The sequence below is a fragment of the Sturnira hondurensis genome, unplaced genomic scaffold, assembly GCF_014824575.4.
Source record: "Sturnira hondurensis isolate 20B ecotype Veracruz unplaced genomic scaffold, ASM1482457v3 Scaffold0017436, whole genome shotgun sequence".
NCBI classification, from domain to species: Eukaryota; Metazoa; Chordata; class Mammalia; order Chiroptera; family Phyllostomidae; genus Sturnira; species Sturnira hondurensis.
This window is the reverse complement of record NW_028090067.1, coordinates 10,072,161-10,097,361: the sequence shown is the minus strand read 5'-3', so window position 1 is coordinate 10,097,361 and position 25,201 is coordinate 10,072,161. Positions and strand designations below refer to the sequence as shown.

Genomic DNA, 25,201 nt, shown 5'->3' with positions numbered 1-25,201 from the left:
TGACTTGGAAAATTAACCATCACAGGGATTTTCACATCCTCCTCATGAGACTGTAAAAAGGTAAAATCAAACACGGTGTCTGATGTTAAAATGTGTTGCACACTTTAAGCGCCATGTTTAATACTCTGAATCTTAGACTCAAGCTAATATTTCTCTCAGCTCTCTCTCTCATTCCCCACCCACTTTCCCAATTTACGACCCCCAAAATGTCTGAGCCACACACAGTGGTGGGGGGGTTCTTTCCCCACAATGGGTTTCTTAAGCATTGCACATGCCACTTGGGAAGATCGGCATATTTTAGATGAGTTAGCACAGAGCCTCCCCAAATGGGTAGGTAACACGGACATCATTTCCAACAGAAAGGAGCCCCGTTCACTGTAGGTCTTATGAAGAGCCAGGCTGGGTGTGCCATCCAGCTGTGTGACCCATTCATCTTGCAAGAAAAATTGTCCAACAGAAAATTAAAAATACTTGTATATCAGTTTTTGAGGATAGATATCTTCAAGATTTAATGAAACAAAACCTTTTTGTTTCTGACAACCTTGCTTATGGGTTGTATGACCTGTTGGAACCGTTTTCTCTTTGGATATGAAGATGTGGTAATCTTGACTCCAACATTCAATTAGCCATTAGTTTGCCCAGCTACCCCTTGGCTTATATGAGATCCAGGCACTGGATTAACTTCTCCAAAAATGCATGCCCTCCGAGACATGAAAGTGCTTATTTAAGCAGTAACCATGGTGTATATTTAAAATAGAAAAGTAGGTCACAATGATTTCCTTAGGGGAGGGAGAAAGCTCAATATGAAAAATCAACATGTTCACAAGCTTCTCAAAATCTAGGTCAGGGATCACAACTATAAGTAAATGTTTGGTAAATTTAGACTGATTTATAAGGTGATACATTTTTAATAGTGCGGTGTTTTTTCAAGCTACTTTATTGTCTCTAATTATGGCCACAGAACTGTTAATTTACTATTGTGTTTTCATACACTAAAAAGTCAGATGCATTCAACTGCAATTGATTTTTTGAATAGGTGTACTTACTCCTGTTCGAGAAAGCAGCCCACATGCCTTTCAGAAACCAGTGAATCATAAGAAAACACATTTGCACCGAATTTTGGTCACATACTTCCAACAGCAGACTGCTTTCTGGAGAGTGTGCCAAGAGCTGCCGTGGCACATGAAAATGAGCGGCTACTGGGGGGATTTGAGCAGCTTTCTCTCAAGTCCTAGGTAAGTTGCCTTGTTTTTTATTGTGTTTGGCCGATTGAGCGTTTCCTTCTGCTGCTCTGCATTTAGTGAGCCACGGATCCCTTGAGCAAGACACACTCATTTATTCACTGGAAGGACCATCATTTGGCATCAACTGGTGTGGCCGATGGATCCCCAGGGTGGCTCCATTTGATCACCTGGCTCTACAGAGGGTTCTGTTCACTCCTTGACTCCCCCTGGATTCCTCTCCAAGTTAAGAGGCCTTCTGGAAAGAGGAGGACTTATAGTTGGGCAGGGATCAAGGACTGGCCATGTCCTCTTGCTTGGCCTTCCTTCCTTCCTGCCTCCCCTTCTTTGTTCCCTCCTCCTCCCCGCCCCTAGTCCCTCTCTCCCTTTCCCTTCCTTCTCGCCCTCTTATGCGTTCCTTCTGCAAACATCTGTCATTGACCCCCTCTGTCTCCCACTCTGGTGTAGGCTCTGGGGGGTGCATGAGTGACTGAGGTATAGCCCCAAGTCCTTAGGTGCCTTCCATGTGGTGGGGAAGATGTGCAGCCAGAGAATTGCTACACACGGTGGTAACGGGTGTGCACAGCCTCACCAGAGCAAACACAGCGAGCTATGCAAGCTCGGAAGAGGGAGCAGCTCGCTCTGCTTGGCAGGTCCTAGGAGCCCGCGTGGAGGAGGGGCCTCCTGGACAGATGGGTGGCATTGGCTTTGACTGCTGAAGGGTGACAGGCTCATATTTCTTTGTTGACCTATTCAAGTCATATCAGTTAAGAAGTTTGTGAATAGGCTTATGGAATGTCAACAGAAGACTAACTCCCTTCAAGGCATGAAATTCTGAAATGACTTACACTAATCCATTGTGTTACAAGTGTCACAGACTTTATGTCAAAGATCCAAAGCCCGAGCTTCTGGACCAGGCTGCACCTCTTCCACTACTGGAATGTATTATCCGAAGTTGGGTACGATCCTGCCAGGGCCTACCTGTCCTCCATGGCCAAGATTAAAGAAGACAAATGCTGCAAAATAAGGGAGAGATGTACACTCTCAGGTACAGTGAGTAGTGATGTCTCCGTACTCCACTTTGCTGGGCTGTGCAGCAGCCAAGAATGACTGTTTCCTCACATCGTTCTGGTCGCCCCGACAGACCCCTCTGAGCACCCCTCCCCACAAGTTAAGCCAATGATTTCTGAAGATGGGAAATCGAGACCAAGTGTTAATTTTGAAGTGTTTCTTCTTTATTTTCTTGTTGTGATCTTTCCTTAGCATTTTTTCTCTCTCTTTACTTTCTCATGGCTTCAGCCACACCCCAAGGCTGTGTTTTAAGCCTGAACCTCTCTTTGGAGTATCTGGGCACAGAGCTCACTTCCTGAGAGTGACTGACAGTATCGCTGCTGCGTCCATAGCTTTCCTGAGTGACAGCGGACAGTTCAAATTATGTAGGTGCAAAGTCTAAATTATTTCAGATTTCCCCCCAAACGTCCTCTTGTATGTTTCCACAATCTACTGATGGGGCCACAAATTAAACGTGTAATTACTGTGGAGGGTGGCCTCAATCCAAGTTGGGAACACTCTTCCTTTTCTAAATTTCAAATGAAAAACATTTTAATTACAGTTCACAGTCAATATTATTTTGTATTAGTTTCTTGTGCGCAGTGTAGCGGTCAGACAACCAGGGACCGTTCTTCTTTGATACTCTGTCCAGGGCCTGGGCTTAGATGGCGTTTCGGTTAACATTTCCTCCCCCTGTTCTCCATCAGCAGTTCCCCCTGCCTGTCTCTCTCTCTCTCTTCCGCCCTGGCTTGTGAAAGAGTAATAACCTTCATTCATTCTTCCAACAAGTGATAACTGCGCACCTGCCTGGCCCGTGGACCCACTGGGCACTGCTGATGCAACCAACAGAGTCCCTGCTCTCAGGGGGCTTACGGGAGGGACCGTGACAGCAGACGTTGAGCATGTGCCATGTGTAAGACTCTAAGTTAACTGCGGTGTATGTGTCATTTTGTTTCGTTCTCTCAAAACCTCTGTAGTACCATCACTATTGTGTCTTGATTGAAATGGAGGAGGCGAGTCTCAGAGAAATGAGGTGAGTTGCCCAAGGTCTTCCCAGATAGCGAGGAACAGGTTTGGGCTAAACATGCCTCCATCTGTGTTCGCCCTTAAACAGGTAGCCTTTACCTTTATTCTTATTCCCAAGTAGACTTAGGTGATTTTGGAATTTGTCTGATCCACTGATCCTCCGTTCGGAAGGACCTGAGTGAAGCTTGCATGGTTGGCAGTGCTTAGGGACTGAGGGTGGAGGAAGGAGGTGGGGCTGAGAGACAGGGGTGGGGGTGGTCTGTATGTGGAGGAAGCTGGCAACTAACCAGAGGAAGATTAGATCTCCAAGGTGGGGGCAAAAATCCTTCCTGATAATGCCTCAACTGCTTGTCATAACCTGGTTGTCCTGGTGATGGAAGGGGCGAGGCTGGGGGTTGAAAGCTGGAAGAAATCGCTTGGCATGTCACTGTGTGATGCTGTTTTAGATGTAGGTGAGTTCAGAGTGCATCCCCTTGACCGAGGCTGCAGATGCCCACAGGGCTGTCCTGGTGAAAGTGTAAGCAGCTGCCTGCTGCTGCGTGACAGTCATCTAAGATGCTGCTGGCTAGTCTTTGTGTTACTCTGGACCATGAGGGCTCCTCCGCAGAAGTCCTGGCCCTGTCGTTGCCTTTGACACCTCCCTTCTGCCTCACCACTCAGGCTCAGTCACCACCGAGTCCTGTAGTTTTACCTCCATGGCGTCTGTCACGTGCATCTCTCACGCCCACCCGGTCCCCTCATTTCCTCTCTCTGACCATCTTCATAACACAAGGCTGCGGTCAAGTCACTGGCTTACCTGCCTCCCTGCTGGCAGAGTCGGCCCATGGCCAGTTGGGGGGCAGCTCCCTGAGGTACCCCCAGGACTGTATAGGTTCACTTTTCTTCCTTTTGGGTTGCCGAAAGTAGAAGTCACAAGGCCAAATACTTGTCAACAAAGCAATAGAAAATGTATTCTATTCAGTGGAACAAGGTTTAAGTACAGTAGTAACCCTGTATGATCGTCCCAGGCCAGACCACAGTGGTTGGCTGTCTGGGCCTCCTCAAACGTTTTTTGTCTCTCCCCTGGTGGTGCAGCCACGCACAGCCCTGAGCCCATCTGCCCTCCCAGGGTGCTGCTGGAGGTAAGGCCCTTACCTGGAACACGCTTTCAAAGCGGTTCGTGAGAAACCCTGTTTTGTAGTCTGCAATCTTGGGAATTGCTTGCCCCCTTACCCCTGCCTTCCTTTCTAGTGGAGAGGCCTGGGCAAGTGCTCTCACTTCTCCAAATCAATTCAGCAATTTACTGAGTGCCTGCCTTGTGCCGACCATGGGGCTGGATGCCGGGGTACAGCAATGGGTCAGACGCTCTTGGTTCCTGCCTTAATGGAGCTCACGGCGGAGTGTGAAGGACAGACACCACAGAGCAATTAGGCCTGAGAAGTGTGGTACCCGGTACACGGAGCCTAGAGTGGGGGGAGAGGCCTTGTCTTAGGACAGCAGACATTATCCCAAAGAAGGGACAATTCATCTGACTCTTGGAGGATGAGTAAGAACTCACTGGGTACAGAGCAGAGGGAACAGCACGGATGACGATCCAGAGTCGAGAGGGAGAGCAGTGAATCTGCAGAACTGACCGAGCGCAGTGCGGTGCCCACGAGGCTGCAGAGGCCGCAGCCGCCCAAGTGTGGAGGGTCGTGCTCCAGCATCGGCCCTGAGCCCGAGAGCAGTGGGAGGCCACTGGGAATCTAAGCACGCTGGTGCCAGGGCTGGTCTTCGAAGTTCACTCTGGGTGTGGTGTGCAGGATGAAATGGACGGGTGAGTGGGTGAGAGGCAATGCTGGCGTAGATGAGGAGGTGGCAGTGGGGACGCAGAGGACAGTTTGGACCTAGAATCCACAGCTTTGGTCATCAAGTAGGTACAGGAGATGCGGGAGGCAGGGATGACTCCCACAGGTCTGACCTGAGTGACTGGCTAGGTGACGTCTCCATCAACCCCAGCAGCAAACACTCCCAAAGAAGTGGGTGTGGAGGACAGAAGCCGTGTTGAGTCTGGAGTGGGAGGAGAATGTGGGGAGCAGACACTCTCAGCCTCAGAGAAAGTGGGGCCCTGGATACACACGTGGAGTGGGAACTGAAGCCAGGAGAGGGAAGAGGAGCGGCGGTCGATTGGTTTTCCTAATAGTCAGTGACTAGACTAATAAATCAGAAATTTCGAAAGTAAGGGTGAATGTCAATTAGGGGCATTCCATTAACTATCTAGTACATTTTTAATGATTTTGTTGTCTGTGCTTGGTTGAAACACTCCTCTGGTATCCCTCATTTTTAGTTTAAGCCTGTTACAGATTGGGGACAAGGGGAAGAATCCAGTCGTTCCATGGTTAAGGCAGTGTGCTAAGGCAGTGTGCGTCAGGGAGACGAGAGCAAGCAGCCCGGGAGTCAGTGCCAGGAGCGCAAGCCCCGGTGGGACAGGGTTCTAGGTGGGACAGGGCTCCAGTGTGAGCAGGAGTTTAGGGTGGACGGCACAGTTGGAGCCAGGCATCACTGGAAGCAGGACTGGCCCATGGGGAAGTGGGTACAGGACCAGTTCCTCTCCCCAGAGCCACCAGCGCGGGGGGGGGGGGGGGGGGGGGGGGGGGGGGGGGGGGNCGGCGGGGGGGGGGGTGGGGTGGGGGGGGGGAGGCTCGAGGAGGGAAGGGCCAGATCTCGCTGCTGGGGGAAGAGGAGCTCTCAGGCAGGCACACTTCAAAGTAGAAAGAGAGCCCTGGTTCTTGGGGACAGCAGGAGCATCCTCCCAAATACAGTGCCTAGCCTCCCTCCCCACAGACGAATCTGAATTCCCTTTTGAGGCTTAGTCTGTATTATCCCCATTTTTTTCTGAAAGGAATACAGGCTACTTACATTTTTGTCCCCTGCCTGCTTCTGAAGGCAGTGAGAATTTCCAGGGGTCCCAGGCCTATTTGCTTGGATAGAGGAGCCAAGGAGCATCTGATGTCGCTCCAACTGCCGAGGCTGTGGGTCCAGGATGCAGGCACACCCAGCTTCTGGTTTCCCTCCTGCGTGTGTGGTTTGGCTCCCCCTCCTGGTTGCAAGGAGAACAAGTGGCCTAATGTCTTGGAAAGAGGCAGTCTGGAACGTGAACTCCCTTCTCCCCAGGTATTCCTTGGCGCCTGAGCTTGCCCCTCTGTGCCAGCTGCGTCTCTGACTGCTGGCTAGTAGAGAAGTCCTTGAGCCTAGAGGACAACTTCTGTGGTTGAATAAGCTTTTACGGATTATCTGATGTTCTTCTTTTTGGCTGGAGCCCTGGGTCACATAAAAGTGAAGAAAACCCATTTCTGGCCACAGTCACGCTTTTTGGACAATGTTGAAAATGAGAAGAGACAGAATAAGAGCAGATGGCAGAAGGATGGGTCCCCAGTGTGGCTCCATCTGGACAGATGGCCGGCTTCTTTGCAGGTGGCAGATGTGGGGTAGGGAGAAGCATCTTGTCCTCAAGGGGCAGACATTCTTATGAGGGCAAAGGAAAAATGTGTTACGTTGCAGGGTCTTGGTGGAAGGTTGCAGTAGTGGGACAGTGGCAGCTTTTTGAGACCAATGGATGAAGCTTTGCCCTTGGCACCTTCGGAAACCTCTAAGTATTTTGGGTGGATGGAACCAAGTGGTTCATTAAAGAATTTTAAACAAAACAAAACAAAAAAAAAGAATTTTAAACATAGCTCTGCAGAAAAAAGAAAAGGACAAAAGATATAATATAGAGCGGCCACAGAAAATATGAAATATCTAAGAATAAACTTAACATGAAATGTGCAGGATCTTGTATTTTTATAAAATTTTCAGAAGTACAGAAAATAGCCCTTGTCAGTGTCACTCAGTCGGATGTAGCATCGTCCAGTGCACCGCAAGGCTGGGGGTTTGATTCCCAGTCAGGGCACACACCTAGGTTGCCAGGGCATGATTGGGAGGGAGCCGATTGATGTTTCTCTCCCACTTTGAGCTCTCTCTCCCTCAAGTCAATAAACATTAAAAAAATTAAAGAAAACGAGGTACAGAAAATAAGCTTTTAGTGTGTAGAGATATATACCATATGCTTGGATGGAGCAGTTCAGTGTTGAAAAGCTCTCTATTCTTACCCAATCAATTTGAAGGCAGAAGACAATTCTAATAAATACCCCAATGCGATTAAGGCCTTTCTAAATTTTCAAAAGGATTCTAATGTTCTTAGAGAAAAAATATGTGAGAATAACAATCTAATGAGGCAATTTGAATATCAAATTATTTAAACCTTTTATAAAGCTATAATAATTAAAAAATACTAGTGGTAACAGAAGTGGACAGCTCTGTGGAACAAAATGGAAAGCCCAGGCATAGACTCAGCGGTAAGTATACGAAATTAGTAAGTGATAGAAGCATTTCACATTAAATGGATTATGGAAAAAATGGTGCTTGGATCATCATCCACTATTTGGTAAAAAGTTACCTAAAACATTGTATCAAAATAAATTCCAGGAGGATATGGGTTAAACATAGAAAAATAAAATTTTATCTACAAAAGAACAAGAAGAAAATGTAGATGAATGTAAGCAAGAAAATAAAAGTAAGTCGTGAAGGAGAAGATAATTGATAACTCTGTCTAAATAATGCATGAAGTTTTTATATGTAAAACAAAGCAAAATGAAATAAAACAATACTCAGAAAACCAGAAACACAATTAAAAGGCAAGTGAGTAACTGGGGAAATATTTATAATATACATAACTAGTAAATGATTAATATTTCTAGTATATAAAATGCTCTTAAGGTCATTAAGAAAACGACCAACCTGTCAATGAAAACAGGCTCGATCATGATCATGAACAGGCCTCCCAAAGGACAGTCCTTGTCTGACTTCACTCCTCAATGTCAATGGCCTTTTATGGACTGTGCCCTCCTCTTCCACACCGTCTGGTCTCTTGGCCTTGCTCACACTGTGGGTTTATTTTCCATCTCTCTGGCTGCTCCTTATCTGTCTCTTTCCTTAGTTCTTTCTCTTCTACCTGCCTAAGTGTCAGAGTCCCTTATAGCTTTTCTCCTCTCCTGCTTTAAGTTCATGGTAAGCATATCATCTGTGTCATCTGTAAGCATATCATCAGTCCTTGTCTGCATGCATGCGACTCTCACATCAACTTCCCTAGCCACACTTGACCCACTGACCCCCAGACCCATATAGCCAATTGCCTATTTAACTCTCTGCTTGGATAATGTCTCCAGAGCTTCCCAGACCCAATGCGTGCAATACTGAACTCACCCACGTCTTTCCAAACTCAGGGTCTCTTCCAGGGACCATCTCTCAATTTACTACTGGAGGATTACCAGTGGAGTAATCCTTGACACTTTCCCCAAATCCGTTTTATCACTGAACCCTGACATTTTTTACTTCTTAAACGTTTCTCAGATTTGTTCATGTTCACCACCACTGCCCTTCTCTGAGCCATCAGGACTGCTGTATACAGTTGTGCTGATTATTAATATGCACTTAAGGTTCTTCTGTGTGTTCTCATGGCCTGATACTTCATTTCTTCGTATCACTGAATAATGATCTGTCGTTTGAATATACCACAGTTTGTCCTGTGTATTCACTTATTGGAGGACTTTTTGGTTGCTTCTAGTGTTCCCTGATTATGAGTAATACTGCTGTACATACTTGCACATAAATATGTATATGTACATAAGTTTTTAAATAAGTTGGGTAAATCCTAGGAGCATGATTGGTGGATTATACAGTAAAACAATATTTAGCTTTAAAGGAAACTGCCAAACTGTCTTTTAAAGTGGCTTTACCATTTTGCATCCCTACCAACAATGAATAAGAGTTAACATTGTTCTACATTCTCATTAGCATTTGATGTTGTCAGTTTTTAAAATTTGAGCCATTCTAGTAGGTGTCTAGTGGTATGTTATAGTTGTTTTAATTTGCAATTCTGTAATGACAAATAACATTGGACATCTTTATTATTTTTTAATGTATAAAATAGATGATCTTTATTTTTGTTTATATATATTTTTATTGCTGACACTATTACAGAAGCCCCCTATTTTCTTCCCCTGTGCACCCCCTGCCCCCGCAGCCTCCACCCCTGGCCTTCACCACGTTGTTGTCTGTGTCCATGGGCTGTGCACAGATGTGTGTATGTTCTTTGGCTAATCTCTTCCTGTCTCCCCCACCTCCTGTCCCTCTGAGATGTCGGTCTGTTCCATGTATCCATGACTCTGGTTTTATTTTGTTTGTCAGTTTATTTTGTTCATTAAATTCCACATATGAGTGAGATCATATGGTATTTGTCCTTCTCTGACTGGCTTATTTTGCTCAGCATCTTTATTAATGTTAAGGTTTACGAGTTCTCTGTATATTTTGGATAGAAGTCCTTTATCAGATACATATTTTACAAATACTTTCCCCTACTCTGTAGTTTGTTTTTTCTAGTCTCTTAACTATGCCTTTCACAGAGTACAAGTTTTTAATTTTAATAAAGTCTCAACATAATATTTTCTTTCATGGGTTTTGCTTTTGATGTTGTATTTAATAAGTCATTGCCAAATTCAAGATCACATAGCTTCCCTTCTGTGTTTCTTGTAAAAGTTTTTTTTTTTTAACAGGAGTTTTTTTTTTTAAATATTTTATTTATTTATTTTTAGAGGGGAGGGGAAGGAGAGAGGAAGAGAAACATCAATGTATGGTTGCCTCTTGTGCATCCCCTGCTGGGAATTGGCCCCTGCAGGGAACTGGCTGCAACCCAGGCATGTGCCCCTACTGGGAATCAAACCGCGATCGTCTGGTTTGTAGGCCCGCACTCAATCCACTGAGCTACACCAGCCAGGGCACTTGTAAAAGTTTTATAGTATTTCATTTTCTATTTGGATCTAGGATCCATACTGAGTAGTTTCTGTGAAAGGTATAAGGTCTGTTCTAGATCCCTTGTTTGCACACGGATGTGTAATTGTTGCAGGACCATTCGTTAATTAGACTGTCTCTGTTGGATTGCCTTTGCTCCTTTGTCAAGGATCAGCTGGACGTCACAGAAGGTCTTTTTTTAAAACAAAAATTTATTTATTTATTTTTAGAGAGAGGGAAGGGAAGGAGAAAGAGAGGGAGAGAAACATCAATGTGTGGTTGCCTCTCATGTTTCCCCCACTGGGGACTTGGCCTGCAACCCAGGCATGTGCCCTGACTGGGAATCGAACCAGCAATCCTTTGCTTCACAGGCCCATGCTCAATCCACTGAGCTACACCAGCCAGGGCACAGAAGGTCTTTATTGAGACTGCAGTGAGTCTATAGGTCAAACACTTACCAGTGTTGAGTCTTGCAATCCATCAACATGAAATATCTCTCTATTTTCTAAAATCTGCTCTGATATTTTTCATCAGAGTGTCATAGATTTTGTATATAGACTATGTACATCTTTATTAGATTTATACCTAAGTATTTTACTTTGGGGGTGCTACAATAAATGACATTGTGTCTTAAACTTCTAATTCTAACTGTTCAATGCTGGTACACAGAACAATTGGCTTTTGTGTAGTAACCTTGTTATAATTGCTTATTAGTTCCAGGAGTATTTTGTTGATTTTATTTTAATTTTTTTTGGATTTGCTACATTGACAGTCATATCCTTTGTGAACCAAGACCATTGTATTTTTTCTTCCCCAGTATACCTCTACTTCCTCTTCCTGTCTTACTGCACTAGCCAGGATTCCTGGTATGATAATGAGTAGGGGTGGTAAGAGGGGACGTCCTGAGCCCGAGCCACCCTCCCCTCTCTCCCGGCCTATTGTAACAAGTCTCCAAACGTCTTGCTATTCCCATTTTTTCATCTTATAGTCTATTGTCTGCTAAGTAGCCAGGATGAGCTGTTAAGAATGGAAACCAGATTTGTCACCTCCCAGATTAAGACCAGTCCAATGGCTTGCTCGGGCACTAATTCTAAAGACTAATTTCCTCCGCTTAGCCTGCAATGCCTTGCATGGCCCCTGCATGTCTGGGTAGCATCTTCCCCTTGACCTCTAGATGCCAGCTACCTTGGCCTTCTTTCTGTCCTTCAAGTGCATTCTGCCTTTGGGCCTTGGCACCAGCTGCCCCCTCAGCCAGGAAAGGCTCTTCCTATTCATTTGTTGTTGTACCACCTCTTTCTGGTTACTTGTTTAGATATCAGCTGATGTGTCACTTTCTCAGAGTGGCCGCTCAATCTAATATTATACCTTGTCGTGCTAGATCATGTTATCAAATTTAAACCCTTTGCACATCTCTGTTTGACTCTGTCTTGTTTTCTTCCCCTCTACTCCTCTCTCCCCTGTGCTCTGCCCTCTCAGCCCCTGGAATGGAGGCTCCTTGAGAGTAGGACCCTGCCTGTCAGGTTCACTGCTGGACCTCCAGTGCCTGGAGCAGCACGAGGCAGGGTGTAGCTGCTGAATGGCTCCTTCCTGTGTCTCCATCCTGACCTTGAACCAAATGCTGTGCTCCCTCTGCTTTGCAGTCTTCATCCTTCAGTTCTCTAAGGGCCATGCTTTTTTCCTGCCCTACAGGCTTTGAGTGTGTTCTTTTCCCTGTCCAGAATTTCCCACATCCTCTCCCTCATTTTGCCTCAAAACCTTCTATTCTTTTTTTAACTCTCGTATCAATTTCCAATCCATGAAAAACCTTCCTGAATTCATACCACCATCTCTTTCACAGTTCTTTTCATAGTTTGTATGTATACACAGCTGCATAGTTATGTGACGGTCAGTCGCCCCGACCCCTGACAACCCAGCTGACTGGGCCCGGGTCTGTTTGGGCTTGTCCTTTATGTACTGTGCCCAGGACAGTGCCTGACCCACAGCAGGCACTCAAGGTGCTCAGTAAACTGTTGTTGGAGGAATGAATGCACTAAAGAATAAATCCTGGATTTCACTGGTTTTAAGAAGCAGGCTTTCTCAAAACTTAACATTTCTGAAATAGGGATAAATTCGCACTTGATGGTACTTAGAGTTGATGAAGAACATAAATTGTTAATAAATACAGTATTCTGTTTCAAATACAAATTAAAATAAGGTGATATTTTTTAGGTACCAGAATGACAATGATGTTTTGTATAATGAATTAAAAAAATAATATTGGTAAAGGTGTGAGGAAATAGGCACTTTTCCATGCTGCAAGAAGAGTTTATATTGGCACAGTCATTCTGGGGACAGTTTGGCAATATATGCTCGAAGTCTTAAAAAGACGGATATCCTGTGGATCATTGAATTTCTAACAGCTGCTCTAAGAAAGTAGGGAGAGTTAGAAAGATTCTACCAGGAAGTCTCACTGGATGGCGTTCTATGATGCTGAAGAGCTGGCCAATGGCTGTCTGTAAAATGGAACACAATCCAGTCACAAGTATGTGTATCCTCCAGCAGTGTTTAAGGATGCGCAAAAATACTTACAATCTGTTTTCCATAGCTAAGAAGCTACACAAGGGCAGGAACTGTGAGTATTATGTTCAGTATCTATTCACCATCCAGTGTGGTACGGACATACCAATGCTGTTGAATACAGAAGTCAAAAAGCAGGCATGAAACATTATGCATAGGATGATCCCAAGTTCAATTAGTTAATACATTTTTGAGGGTTGAAATTTTTTTAGTTAATTATTTTTTTCTTGTATTTTTTCATTACCATTTAGTCCCCTTATACCCTTCTCCTCGCTGTGATCACCACATTCCAACTTTGATTTAAAAAAATGAGTGTGGGGCCCTGGCTGGTGTAGCTCAGTGGATTGAGCGCGGGCCTGCGAACCAGATGATCTCGGTTTGATTCCCAGTCAGGGCACATGCCTGGGTTGCAGGCCAGTTTCCAGCGGGGGACGCCCGAGAGGCAACCATACATTGATATTTCTCTCCCTCTCTCCTTCCCTTCCCCTCTAAAGATAAATAAATAAAATCTTAAAAAAACCTAGAAAAAATTATTTTAAAAAAATGAGTGTGGGTACACACAAAAGATCAGAAACACCTACAGCTGTAGGTTAATAGAGATTATCTTTGAATGGTGCAATTATGAGGGATTTCAACTTTTCTTTGTACTTTTCTGTATTTTCAATTTTTTACAATGTACATGTTAGTTTTATAACAAGAAAAATTACTTTCTTATCTATTGCAACTCTGTGCTGGTGCTAAGTGAGTGACGGTGAGGATGTGGCCAATGAGAAGCAGGGTTCATGAATGAAAACTTCTTGGAGCACATAGAATGTTGAATTGAGTACTAAACATAGTGGTGGGCATTGTCCAGTCCCACCTGAGCCCTTGACAGGAATCTGAACCCAACAATACTTCTGGAATGTTCAAAAGCCTGGCTGCAGACAGGAGCCATTCCATGGATGTTTGTCTAGACCATCCTGTCTGTCTGCTCTGAGCAGCTGCTTAGAGTTCCTAGGCTCCCTGTCACTTGACTTAACCCCTCAATTCTCACCTCGGGCCCCTTTCTTGGACAGCTGCTGTGGACAAACGTCTCGGACCCTCAGCACTCTCTCTCCCTGGTCTCTGATTTGGTTTTTGCTCTCCAGCCTGAGGCTCTGTAGCTAAGGCTCAAAGCCTCCCAGCCTCCCTGCAGGCTGAGGGCTGCAACCTCATCTGCTGTGCTGATGGACCTAGGATGCCGTCTCCCACGTAGATGCTCAGTAAATCTTTACTCTGTGTATGGATGGTGACCCGTGGAAAAGGTGGTGGGAAGAAAGCAGGAGGGCACTCGGGTCTGGGCGGCCCACAGCACACGCAGAGGAGTGAGTCTGGAATGGGGAGCATAGCGGTATCAAACACATGAGGCCCAGAGATTTGAAATGTAACAGATGGGCAAATGTAGAAGGTCAGCTACTGGGACATTTGGGAAGAGAAATTCTGAAAATGATGCCCTTGACGTACCATGTATTTAACTGGGTCTTCAAGTTCAAAAATTCTGTATATTTTCATTTGTGCATAGGAAGATATAACCACACACACACATGCACACAAAGTATGTTCCTTATTTTGTTTTTTTAAACATTCTGTAATTTCTGTTAAAGAAAGAACAATTCAAGGATAATTCAAGATAATTGCAACAGAGGGCAGAATTGTGTAAGATATTGAAACGCTTTTTTTCTTCTTGCTTGAAAAGCACCCCCGAATACAAATGACAGCAATTTGCAGCTTGAGCTATGGAAACACTCTTCTCTGACCCTCTGGTTTTCAAATTTACACACCAAGGTGATTTAACACCATTAGAGTTACTTTTCATGTCATTGTTTAAAATAATTGGTAATATATGTAAGCCTTAATAAAAGCAAAGTGCTGGTCCCTTGAGAGAGCAACACTAAAATCTGGATAATGCATTTAACTCCTGTACCAAGAGTCAGTGACGGGGATTCCTTGTTCTTTTCCAGTGTGATTTAGGACAATTTGCTTTTCCTTCTATTCCAGTGCTGGAATGTAGGCCTCTGGAGGCCACCACCACAGACAAGTGCAGATTAATGTTCTTTATTGCGAGATTTTTGAAGCTGATGGGCAAGACCAAAGAAGCGGAAGAGTTGTTCTTGAGTGTTGAGAACATGTTAGTGCAGGTGATGTGGGAAATAATTTTATTGTACTTTGTTTTCTTTTGAAAGGGAACCTCTTAGGTACATTTGAAAATAATTTAAGTATTTTATTGTTTAAGCTATTATCGTCTGAATTTTTCCCCCTGTGCCCCCCTGCACCCATCCCGCCCCCCTCCCACAGCCAGTCCCCACACGGTTGTCCGTGTCCAGGGGTCATGCATCTATGTTCTTTGTCTAATCTCTTCCCCTTCTTTCAGCCAGCCCCGCCTCCTCCTCCCCTCCTACAGCTGTCCCTCTGTCCGTCCGTGTTTCCATGCCTCCAGTTCTGTTTCGCTCATTACTTTATTTTGTTCACTAGACTCCACTTATACGTGAGATCGTATGTTATTTGTCTTTCACTGACTGGCTTATTTCACTAAATCCTTCAGGCATTATTCCTTTTATTATTTTGTTAGATATTTTTAGGTATCATTTACCTGTGCTCCTTTTCAATGTAGTCCACAAATAGAGAAACCAATTAGTTATGTTCATTAATGAGGAAGCAATGATTTTAATCCATGCCCCAAACTGTGTATTAATGACAAGTAGCAGTAAATAGATGGGAGTTGATATAGAATGAATGCCTATAATCGGCATCTTTAATGGGAGTGGGGGAATAATAATGTTCATAAAGAAAAGGGGAAGCTGAGTAATGGACTGAAGTGAATTAATAAAAGATTGGTTGCAGACGTGGTCACACTTTTCATAAAGTGTTGGGGAAAGTTGATTGATTATCTTGGCTATATTGATTTACTTTTTTAGAAATATGAACTTTTGGCTTTGTTGAACACAATGAAAATTTCACTCATATAACTATTAGCCATGCTTAGGACGACATTTAACTGCCCTTTAAGAAAAATATCAATTTTTACTGATTTCAGTATTATTTGTGGACTGAAGATAGTATAATCCAAAACAAACCTGTCTTCGTTTTAAAGCCAACACCTTCGGGTTTTCATAAAAGACTGCCTCCAATCCCACCGACACACAGCTAGCTCTACAGAAGGAATTCCAGCTGGCCAGATTTATAAGAGTCAACTTTGCAAGTTCTGTTATGGCACAGACCATTCTCGTCTGCCAATTTTGGTATCCTCTATGGCATATTACAACTTTGGGGCCCTTAAGAAATGTGATAAATGTGTCAATGTGCCAATTTGAATATGCAGGTACTTTATGTCGTTAGAAGGAAGCGTGGAGCAGTGAACAGAGCCTGGGCTGTTTGCAGACTGACCCACACTTAAAAGCTCTGTGGCTGGCACTCACTGCCGTGGGACCTTGGCAAGGATGCTCACCTCTGATTCAGGGAGTTCTCATCGTTGAGGATTCTGCTGTCTGTCTCCTGGGGCTGTTGCCAGGTGGACGGAGACAGTGCCCAGAGCACTCCGCACAACACGTGGCACACAGTGAGGTGTTAAGAACTGGTAGCTATTTTGTTATTACCGTCTATGGGTTATAAGGTAATTGAAGCCCAGGCTATACATAATAAGAGTTTGATTTAAGCGACTTTGAGCCCTGTTTCATCTTTCAGAGAGCAGAACCCAGTGATTCTCTGGTGTCTTATTATGATTGCGGGATATCCCCCATACCAGGTGATTTTTTCCCCCCGTGAGGTCCAGGTTCTTATCACTGACATGTGTGTGTCTAGAAAGCACTAGTCATTTTGTTAGGTAATCGTTAGTGCGCGTCTGACTGGAGTCATTCACCCAGTCCTTCTTCACTCAGCTGACATTCACGCAGGGGCTTGCCTAGGCCGAGCACTGTGCCGGGAGGTGGGGAGAGAGCCGTGAGCCAGGCAGGCACAGTGTCTGCCAGCGTGGAGCTTCCCATCTCGCTGGAAGTCCCTGCCGACCCTGACATCAGTGATGAAGCGCAGTATGCGGACATTGGCTGTCAAGGGATAAGGCGGTTTCACAGGGGCCTGCCGAAGCTCTGGCATGCTAAGAGGATTTCCCACTCTGGAGCACCCTTTCTGGAGGCATCAGTCTCATGATCCCATGCTCAAAATAGTTTACAAACAGGTCTTTGAGACTAGCCACCAGGGAAACTATGGTAAAAATTTTCTTTAGGCTCTGCAGGCACTGTCATAAGAGAAGTTCTAAAACTATTTTGGGCAATCGCAACTTCTCTGAAATACGTGTTTGAGGCCCTGGCTGGTGTGGCTCAGTGGGTTGAGCACTGGCCTGAGAACTGCAAGGTCACTGGTTCGAGTCCCCGTCAGGGCATCTGCCTGGATTGAGGGCCATGTCCCCAGTTTGAGGCATGCAAGAGGCAACCCATTGATGTTTTTCTCACACATTGATGTTTGTCTCCTCTTTCTCCCTCCCTTTCCCTTTCTCTTTCTCCAATAAATAAATAAGGTCTAATAAAAAAGAAATGTGTGCTTGAGAGTACAGATCTTGTTATTTGTGATGCACACATTCTGAACACCACTTTTAAACTTTCTTCAGCCTACGATATTTTAAAGTTTTAAGGCAGTGGTTTTCAACCGGGAGGGAGTTTTGTCCCCTAGGAATATCTGGCACCGCTGGCAACCTTTTCGGTTGTCACAGCTTGGTGGGGGTTGCTGCTGGCACCTAGTGGGTAGAGGTGAGGGATACTGCTAAACACCCTACAACGCATGGGGCAGCCCTCGTAGCCCAGAGGTCTTCTGCGCCAAATGTCATTGCTGGGAAACTCTGATTTAAATGGTATGCTTGTCACAAAGGCAGATCTCACGACTCTCCCCACTATTATCTCACAGTAGGTACCCAGCAGCAGGAAAACCGAAGGGTTTTTGCGTCAGAGGTTCCCTTGTTAAGAGAATGCACAGAAGAGAGCTTCGGTGTTAGGCAGGTCTGGGTGGGACACCTCTGCTCTCCTGCTTGTGAGCCACGTGAGCTTGGGTGATTTATTTAACCTCACTGAGCCTCAGTTTCCCCAAACTGTAGCAGAGGACTAATAACCCCTGTTTCCTAGAGTTTCCATAAACACCCACTGAGGTCATGCATAGCAGGAGCTTAGTTCAGTCAGTACCCCATAGAGAATGGCGGCCACTTCAGACTGCAGCTTGGGAAGCCAATGGAATCTGTGCTTTGCAATCACTGTGAATGTCAACAAACCTTTGCTGGCTACCCATGGGGCCCGGAACCCAGTGCGTGGATTGTGGGCTCCCTGCCCTCAGGAAGCAGAGGGTCCGGAGTAAGAGGAGAACGTAAGGCGTGTCTTCATAGAGAGGAGGCTGACCGGATCCCACTGCGCCTGACTGCTGATTAGCGTTCCCGGTGATAGGGGCGGTGAGACTCAGGGTTGGAAGGACCATGGTGGCCTGTGGATGAGTTGGGAGATGTCAGCCTCCCTGGGACAGGGGCTTCTGCCCCATTTAGACTGATTGTCGATGACAATGGCCGTGGGACGAATCAAGCAAGCCCTGAGGAGCTGAGTCTGATGGACACAAGTGGGGCAAGCTGGATGTGGGAAGGATGATGGTAAATTTTAAACGTTTAAACCACTGGGACTTTTAACATCTGCAAGACGCTGTCATGTTATTCCTATCTTCAAAAATTGTATTACCACTAACAACCAGTGAGAACATTTTCCAAAATTTATTTTTAGTTTGCGATGTCTCCCAGTAAATGCTTCCCTATTACCAATGCTTCAAAAATGTTTAGACTCCCCTGAAAAATGTTGTAAAGCATACAGTCTTCTGGAAGTTTATTCAGAAAAGGGCCTTTCTTTGGCGGGGGTGGGCTGGCCAGTCTAACGCTGTGTCCCCTCAGGAATGGTGTCCTCCTCGTTTTCTACAGAGTCAGAGCAGGGCAGACATGCTTCTCCAAGTCCAGACCGCGGTGGGAGAGCTCTACCTGGAAATAGGGATGACTCCGGAAGCGTTCCAGTATTTCAAGAAAGCGTGGATGAGGCTGATGGAATTTTCGCCCAGCGACTTAAAAGACAACCAGGGCTTGGTGAAGCAAAAAGGTTGGTTGGGTGTGTGCAGAAGGCGTAACCTCTTGTGTTTCCCAGTCCGACTCCCAGGCTAGGTTCCCCCACAAAGAAAGGGGATGAGGAGTGGCTTTGTTCATCTGACTGTTTTGGCAGGTAGGTGGGTGTGTGAGGGCTGACGGTAAAGCACCCCTCGTGGGACAGATTGCCCTTTCAGAACGTCAGGGCTGCTGTGATGAGCTTCAGGAAGGAAGGCTTTGAGCCATAAGCGGGAAATTTGGGGTTTGCCTCTGAGCCAACCTTTCTAGGTTCAAATCCTACCCCTTCATTTCCTAGATCTGAGCCTTTAGACTCATGACTTAACCTTTCTGGGTCCCAGTTTTGGTCACAGTTTTCCTGTGTGCAAGGGAGGGATAAGAATAGCATGTGCACAGCATGTTTCAATGAGACTGCAAGTGTTCGCAGGAGGCTTCCGAAGCACATGGGACGGTGCCTTGCATGCGCAGTTAAGCCAGTATTTTATGCCCCAGAATTTTATGCCCGAGGCCACTGTGGCACCACTGATAGAGAAAAAGAATGTTCGGTGGGTGAGATATTAAACATTTTTGACCCTGTGACTGATAGTCTGACTAAGCTAAAGGACTCTAGACTTACATTTGGTTTGAATGGCTATATCAAAACCACTCACAACTCAGCAGCTTAGAACAGCAGCTGTTTATTATGGATCATGGGCCTGTGGGGGGCTGGGGGGGGTTCCCCCAGTCCAGGGTGGGCTCTGGCAAGCACCTACCATCAGCTGGCAGGGCTGCTGGGCTGGCTGTTCAGAGCAGGCTCCACTTAGACGTCTGGTGGCTGTCTGGCTGAGGTGACGGGGGTGGCTGGGCCATGTGTCCCTCCTTCTCCAGGAGGGTAGCCTGGCCTGTTCGAGTGGTAGCTGGCAGGATGCCCAGAGGGAGAGCAGAAGCTAGGCCTTGCTTCAGAACTGGCACAGCGCGCTCTCTGCTGCCTTCAGTTGGTCTCAGCATTCGGAGTTTATTCGCAGTGTCGGGAGAGGGGGGAGGCCATCGCCGGGCGTCGGGGCGTGTCATGGCATCTGATTTGTGTTCTGAGATCACTTTGGCTGCTCTGTGGATGCCATGGTGAGTAAGGGTGGACATGGGGAGACCGGGTAAGTGGGTGTTCTTCCCTGCCTAAGTGCAAAGTGGGAGGCCCCGATGGATGGCAGGGGAGGGGAGCGGTGGGCACTGGTCAGTGAACGAGGCACTACTGACGGTGGGAACGGGGCTTCTCGACAATGTCATGGCAGTCCTTTGTAGTTAAGACTGGATTCATGCCACAGACAGTTAAGTCTGCTTTTCTTTGTGACCAGTGATGCTGCAATGGCACCTTCTGGGAACCTGAGCGTGTTTTTCTCTCTTCCTAACACAGCGTAGCTTAGAAAATACTTTCTGTCCCGGGCGGGAGGCGCAGTTGGCTGGAGTGTCATCCCATACACCAAAAGGTTGCGGGTTCAATTCCCAGTCTGGGCGCATACAGGAGGCCACTGATAGATGTTTCTCTCCCTCCCTTCTTATCTCTAAACATGCCTTTGGGTGAAGATTAGAAAGAGAAAGGAAAATAATTTAAAAACATGTTTAAAAAGAATAATAAAAAAGAAGAAAACACTCTACTTTTCAGAAGTCTGTATTGTCAGAATATATAACTCTCAGTAAAGGATCAAAATGCTGTCCTTCGCAGAGGGCACTTCTCAGGTGGTGTGTGTCTGGGCAGAGTCTGGGGTTTACTGACTGGGGGTGTGGGGCTGAGTGCGTCGCATGTCTGCTGTCTCGAGGCTGTACCATTTTACTGTTTCTTATCACACTGGCCGCCCTCTGCAGGACTCCTTGTCACGGTGACAACCCAAATTACTACATCCGACACCCTGTGACCTGTCTGTTTGCACAACAGACTCCGAATTGGGTGGCAATCTATTGTCTTAGCTCTTTGGCCCAATAACTGCTGTGTACACACAAATATGTCGTGTGAAAACTGAGCCCCCGTGCTGTGTAGGTCAGGCATTGATTTATTAAGGAAAAAAAAACCTATTGGCAGGGATGAGGAAATGGTATTAAATTTTCTGCCTATTGTCTTCTTACCTCTTTTGTGGAAAAGGAAACACTAAGTATCATCTTCTTTGCCGAAATTTCTTCTTTGCAGGCAGAGTCCTGAACAACCTGGCCAAGTCGGCGCCCGAGGAGTACCTGAAAGAAAAGCACATTGTGGAATGTGCGGCCGACACTTCCTGCCTGCTGGACGGCCACCCCCGCGACCAGGCCACCATGAAATACACCGAAGGTGTTCTGATGTAAACATGTATTTTTTTCTTGAGATTTTTTTGTTTTCTCTACTGGCTTTTATTGTTATGATTGATATACTAAACTCACACTCGTGAATCCATCTCCTGTCTCACTGGCTGGGTTAAGAAATGCTGAATGGAAGTATTTCCACCCTCCAGGTCAGTGGCTCTCAACCCCGGGGCAATCTTGCCCCTGATGGGAGCTTTGCCGGTGTCTGAAGATAGTTTTGTGTTATGACTGGGGGTCGCTGTTGGCACCTAGTGGGCAGGGGCCGAGGGTGCTGCTAAACATTCTACACTGCACAGGACAGCCCCCATCAACAAATTATCCAGCCCCAAATGTCAGCAGTGCTGCGGCTGGGAATAGTGTTCTGGTTTCTTAGGAAGATGCACAAACATCTTGTTACAAATCACTTTGGAGGTCTTGCATCGCTACTATTGTGAAACACTCTGTTGTTTTAGGTCCTCCCATGCAAAACCCAGGAGGTTTGTGAGAATTTGTTTCGGAAACACGATGAATGTAGCCAATGATTACCATGCCCGGTAAATGACACGCATGTTTTATTTTCAGATTTGCTGCTGGAAACAGTTCTCTTGCAAAAACAAAACTTCAAGACGGCTTAAATATCAGAAGAAGTTTATTTGGGGAGAAAAACTTGCTAGTTGGAGAAATTATGGAATTTTTAGCAGATTTACTATTTTTTCATGAAAGGTAAGTTGTTATGAAATGTTTCACGTATGTGTATCTCCCCCTGTGCCCACCTCCCTGCCCAGTGGCGGGGAGGTCTGGGGACATCTATCCAGGGCGCTTTGCTTCTTTGGCTCCAGCCTCAGAGGGACTCACTGTGCCTGAGAGTTCTGTCCCAGCTGATGTGTCAGGACACTGACCACATGTGTTTGCAAAGAGCTCTTGGCCCACGAACTGCACCGAGGTTTTGGCAGCAGAAGCCTGGTGGCACAGGGAGCGGTTCCCAGCACCATTCATAGGACGACATACTGACTCTGGGCCTTGGTGCAGGCCTCAGCCCTTCGTCTACGGTCCCCGCAGCCTGCCGGTCTGTCTGCTGCCAGACCTAGGCCGCCGCCTGCCGTGCCTCAGGCCATGCTTTTCTGCTACCTCTCCCGACCAGGAAGTCATCTTGCTCTCTTGTGACCTGTGGGGCTTTCCTCAGCTCCCCACATGAGGCCGTTAGAGACAAAATTATCCATGACATGTGTCCCAGAAAGGCGAGGCAGCCATTTGTCAAACCCCTCATGACAGGCACATGTAGGACCCACGGTAACGGGGTTTTGCAGAGAGGGAGAGTAACTGGACTCAGCTTCGCGGACAATGAAAAGTGGGGTGAGAATGTGAGTGGGTAAAAATTACTAAGAGGAAACAGCAGGAGTGAACGAGGATCCTGGCTGAAGGCAGTACCAGGGTTCTTGCCGAAAGCAGGCCAGGCTGCTCAGACATTGGCTGGGGTGGAGGATGAGGACCGTGGCTGTGTCTGATGAGGGTCAGAGAGCAAGGTTGGCCAAACTGACTCCGCTGGGTTCCTACTCACACTGGACAACACGGACATGAACGTGGAAGTTGAATGTTGAGGGCCAGTGAGAAAAGCTCAGAACAGCCTCAGTCGAGTTTGGTCAAGGAGAAACTCTTTGTCAGCATCTGTGTTTGAACGAGGGTTGTAGGAATTTCCCTCTGGATCTAACCGGTGTTAGCATCTGCTGGGTCTGACCATCTCCTGACCGGTTGGTACGGGAGAAGATCCTGTGTGAGTCCGGAGAGAGACGTGTACATCACACTCTTCCCATGGCCTGGCTTATACCCTTTCATAGCCAGGTCAGCTGACTGTTGGTCAGGGATGGGCAAAGTTAAATGGTGAAGTCGGGGACGTTTGTTTGGTAGCTGCTCTCCCGCCCTTCCCCGTTCTCTATCTTGCTTTTCTCTTGAGCTTTCCACTTTTCTCGAGATAGTTTTCCTCTCACCTTTCACCAGAAAACTGACCTCTTTCAGCATTTGCTCCCAGGAAGAATGTGCTGTTGGTAATCTCTAGTATTTGGTGCTTTTTCTAAGAGTGTTTACCTTTAAAAGAGTTCAAATGAAGGAGTTCAAATGAAGGGTAGAATTACTGGTGAGACAGAGTAGCCGTGAGATGGTGAGCTCTGGGGTCCGGTTGCCTGGGTTCCCATCAGTGACCGTGAGAACCTGGGCGTGTATCTAACGTGTTGGTATCTCATCCGTTTCCTCATTAGTAAAAGCAGAGTGGTAACAGTGCCTTCCTTGCAGGCTGATTGGGAAGAGCTGTATGTAAAGAGCTTAGCACGTACCAAATGCCTGGCACATACCAAAAGAGTCAACAGCTTGGGCTCACGGTATTATTTTGCTCCCCAGCAGGAAACTTTTTTAGGCACTTGATACCACATAAGCCTCCTTTTGTTTCTCTTAAGAGCAGCACTGTGAGCAGAGAACAAGACTTTCTTCAGAGAAACAAAAAGCTTGGCAATAGAGCCCTTGTCTCAAAAATGAAAAATCTGAACGTGCAGCTCACTGACTGAGTCATGCCTGCCTCTCGGCGGCTCCGGCACAAAGGCAGAGCCAGCAGGGCGTGGGTCACGGGCAAGGATGGCCTCTGTGCCAGAGACCGGGTCAGGCTTGGGTGCCTCCTTCCCAGGCCTCACTGCCAACGGTCCACCTTCTGAAACGACTGCCAAGCCTTTTTCCTTGTTGACGGTTGTTCGCAGGTGGCCGTATATCGTCCACACTGGTCAAGATTGGGGGATACTTTGCTACTCGACTGGACTCTCCTGTCACTCATGTCCTGGTGGAGAGGGCCCCCCCGAAAGCTGTAGTCCAGTTTTCATGCACTACAGAAACGAGTCAAGGTGTCCCGAGGGCCTTGTAGAATGGGATGGGTAGGGGTGGATAAATGAGTTTACATTTAAAAATTAAAAGTAAAAGAAAAAAAGAACAGGGCAGAGAAGAACGAACAAACTGTCAGCGAGGCGGTTGTCATCCACTCTAAGTTTGTGTCCACTCACCCCTCAGTGTCCTCTTCACAGGCGAGTCCCTTTAGTTCCTCACTTCTCATTTACTGTCACTCGACTTCACCCCCCCCCCCGCCCCCATTTCGTCTGCTCCTGTGGAGGTCATGGGGAGCACCCTAAGTGTGTCCCTCTGCACTTCGACTTTGTTGGTCCCCTCCTGCTGACGTATCTGAGTGTTGGTAGCTCCGCTCCCTCCTGGTTTCTGAGATGCACGCCCTGCTTAGATACCTTCTCTGATTATGCCTTCTCTGTTTCTTTCGTGGGTTTTCTCTTTCCCTCGCTGACTCGTGTCCCATGGCGGTGTCCTCGTGGGTTCTGTTCATGGACTCTCTGCTCGTCTTAGCCTTAATGCCTCAACCTCACCTGCCCCGGGGGCTGCAGCCGACCTTCTAGGAGGTGATGGCTTCTCGTCTCTCTTCTCAGACTTCTGTCATCAGCTGCCCACACGCGCATCCACCTGCCCATTGGATATCACCATTTGGGTATTCCAGAGTATTTTGGCATTTCAGAGTCAATATTGTGAAGACTGAATGCATCCATTCCCTCTCCTGACAAAATGCTTCTTCTCCTTCACCCAGTGCAGGCATCCTCTTAAGGATCCGTCTTAAGGATATTTATTCTCAGTCACTATGCTAAACACATTCCATACATTTTCTCATTTAAGCATCACAACTTGATGGTCATTTTGAGCATAAAAAGTCTGAGGTTTAAGAGACTTAGACGCTTGCCCAGCTTTTAAGTGGTGGAGGCGGGATTAGCGCCGGGGAGTCTGTGCCCGGCCACTGTGTCACCCCCAGACCCGCCTGACTGAGAGCTTGGCTCTGACCACGTCACCCTACTGCACGTGTGGGTGCCCCAGCCCCAGCATTCAACGTGATGCCAAGCCTTAGCCGGTCTCCTTTCACCTCTGTGGCCACTGCGTTAGCTCAGACCCGCATCATCTTCCTCTGGACTAACTGCCCCCCCCGCCCCCACCTACAGCCTCCCCTCCTTCAGTTTATCCTCCATACGTCCACCCAGATGACTTTTGTAAAATGCAAATTAGATCA

General features: G+C 46.6%; 1 protein-coding gene across 1 annotated transcript in view; it reads left to right on the top strand.

Moving 5' to 3' along the window:
* LOC119002441 (putative tetratricopeptide repeat protein 41) overlaps positions 1-25,201 on the top strand; it is a 55,441-nt gene that overhangs the window by 24,945 nt on the left and 5,295 nt on the right. Inside the window, exons 7-12 of the mRNA XM_037068359.1 lie at positions 1,037-1,235; positions 2,090-2,268; positions 14,712-14,851; positions 18,649-18,820; positions 20,981-21,128; positions 21,691-21,831. Of these exons, the coding sequence (XP_036924254.1) occupies positions 1,037-1,235; positions 2,090-2,268; positions 14,712-14,851; positions 18,649-18,820; positions 20,981-21,128; positions 21,691-21,831 (979 nt within the window). The remainder of the gene's footprint in view (positions 1-1,036; positions 1,236-2,089; positions 2,269-14,711; positions 14,852-18,648; positions 18,821-20,980; positions 21,129-21,690; positions 21,832-25,201) is intronic.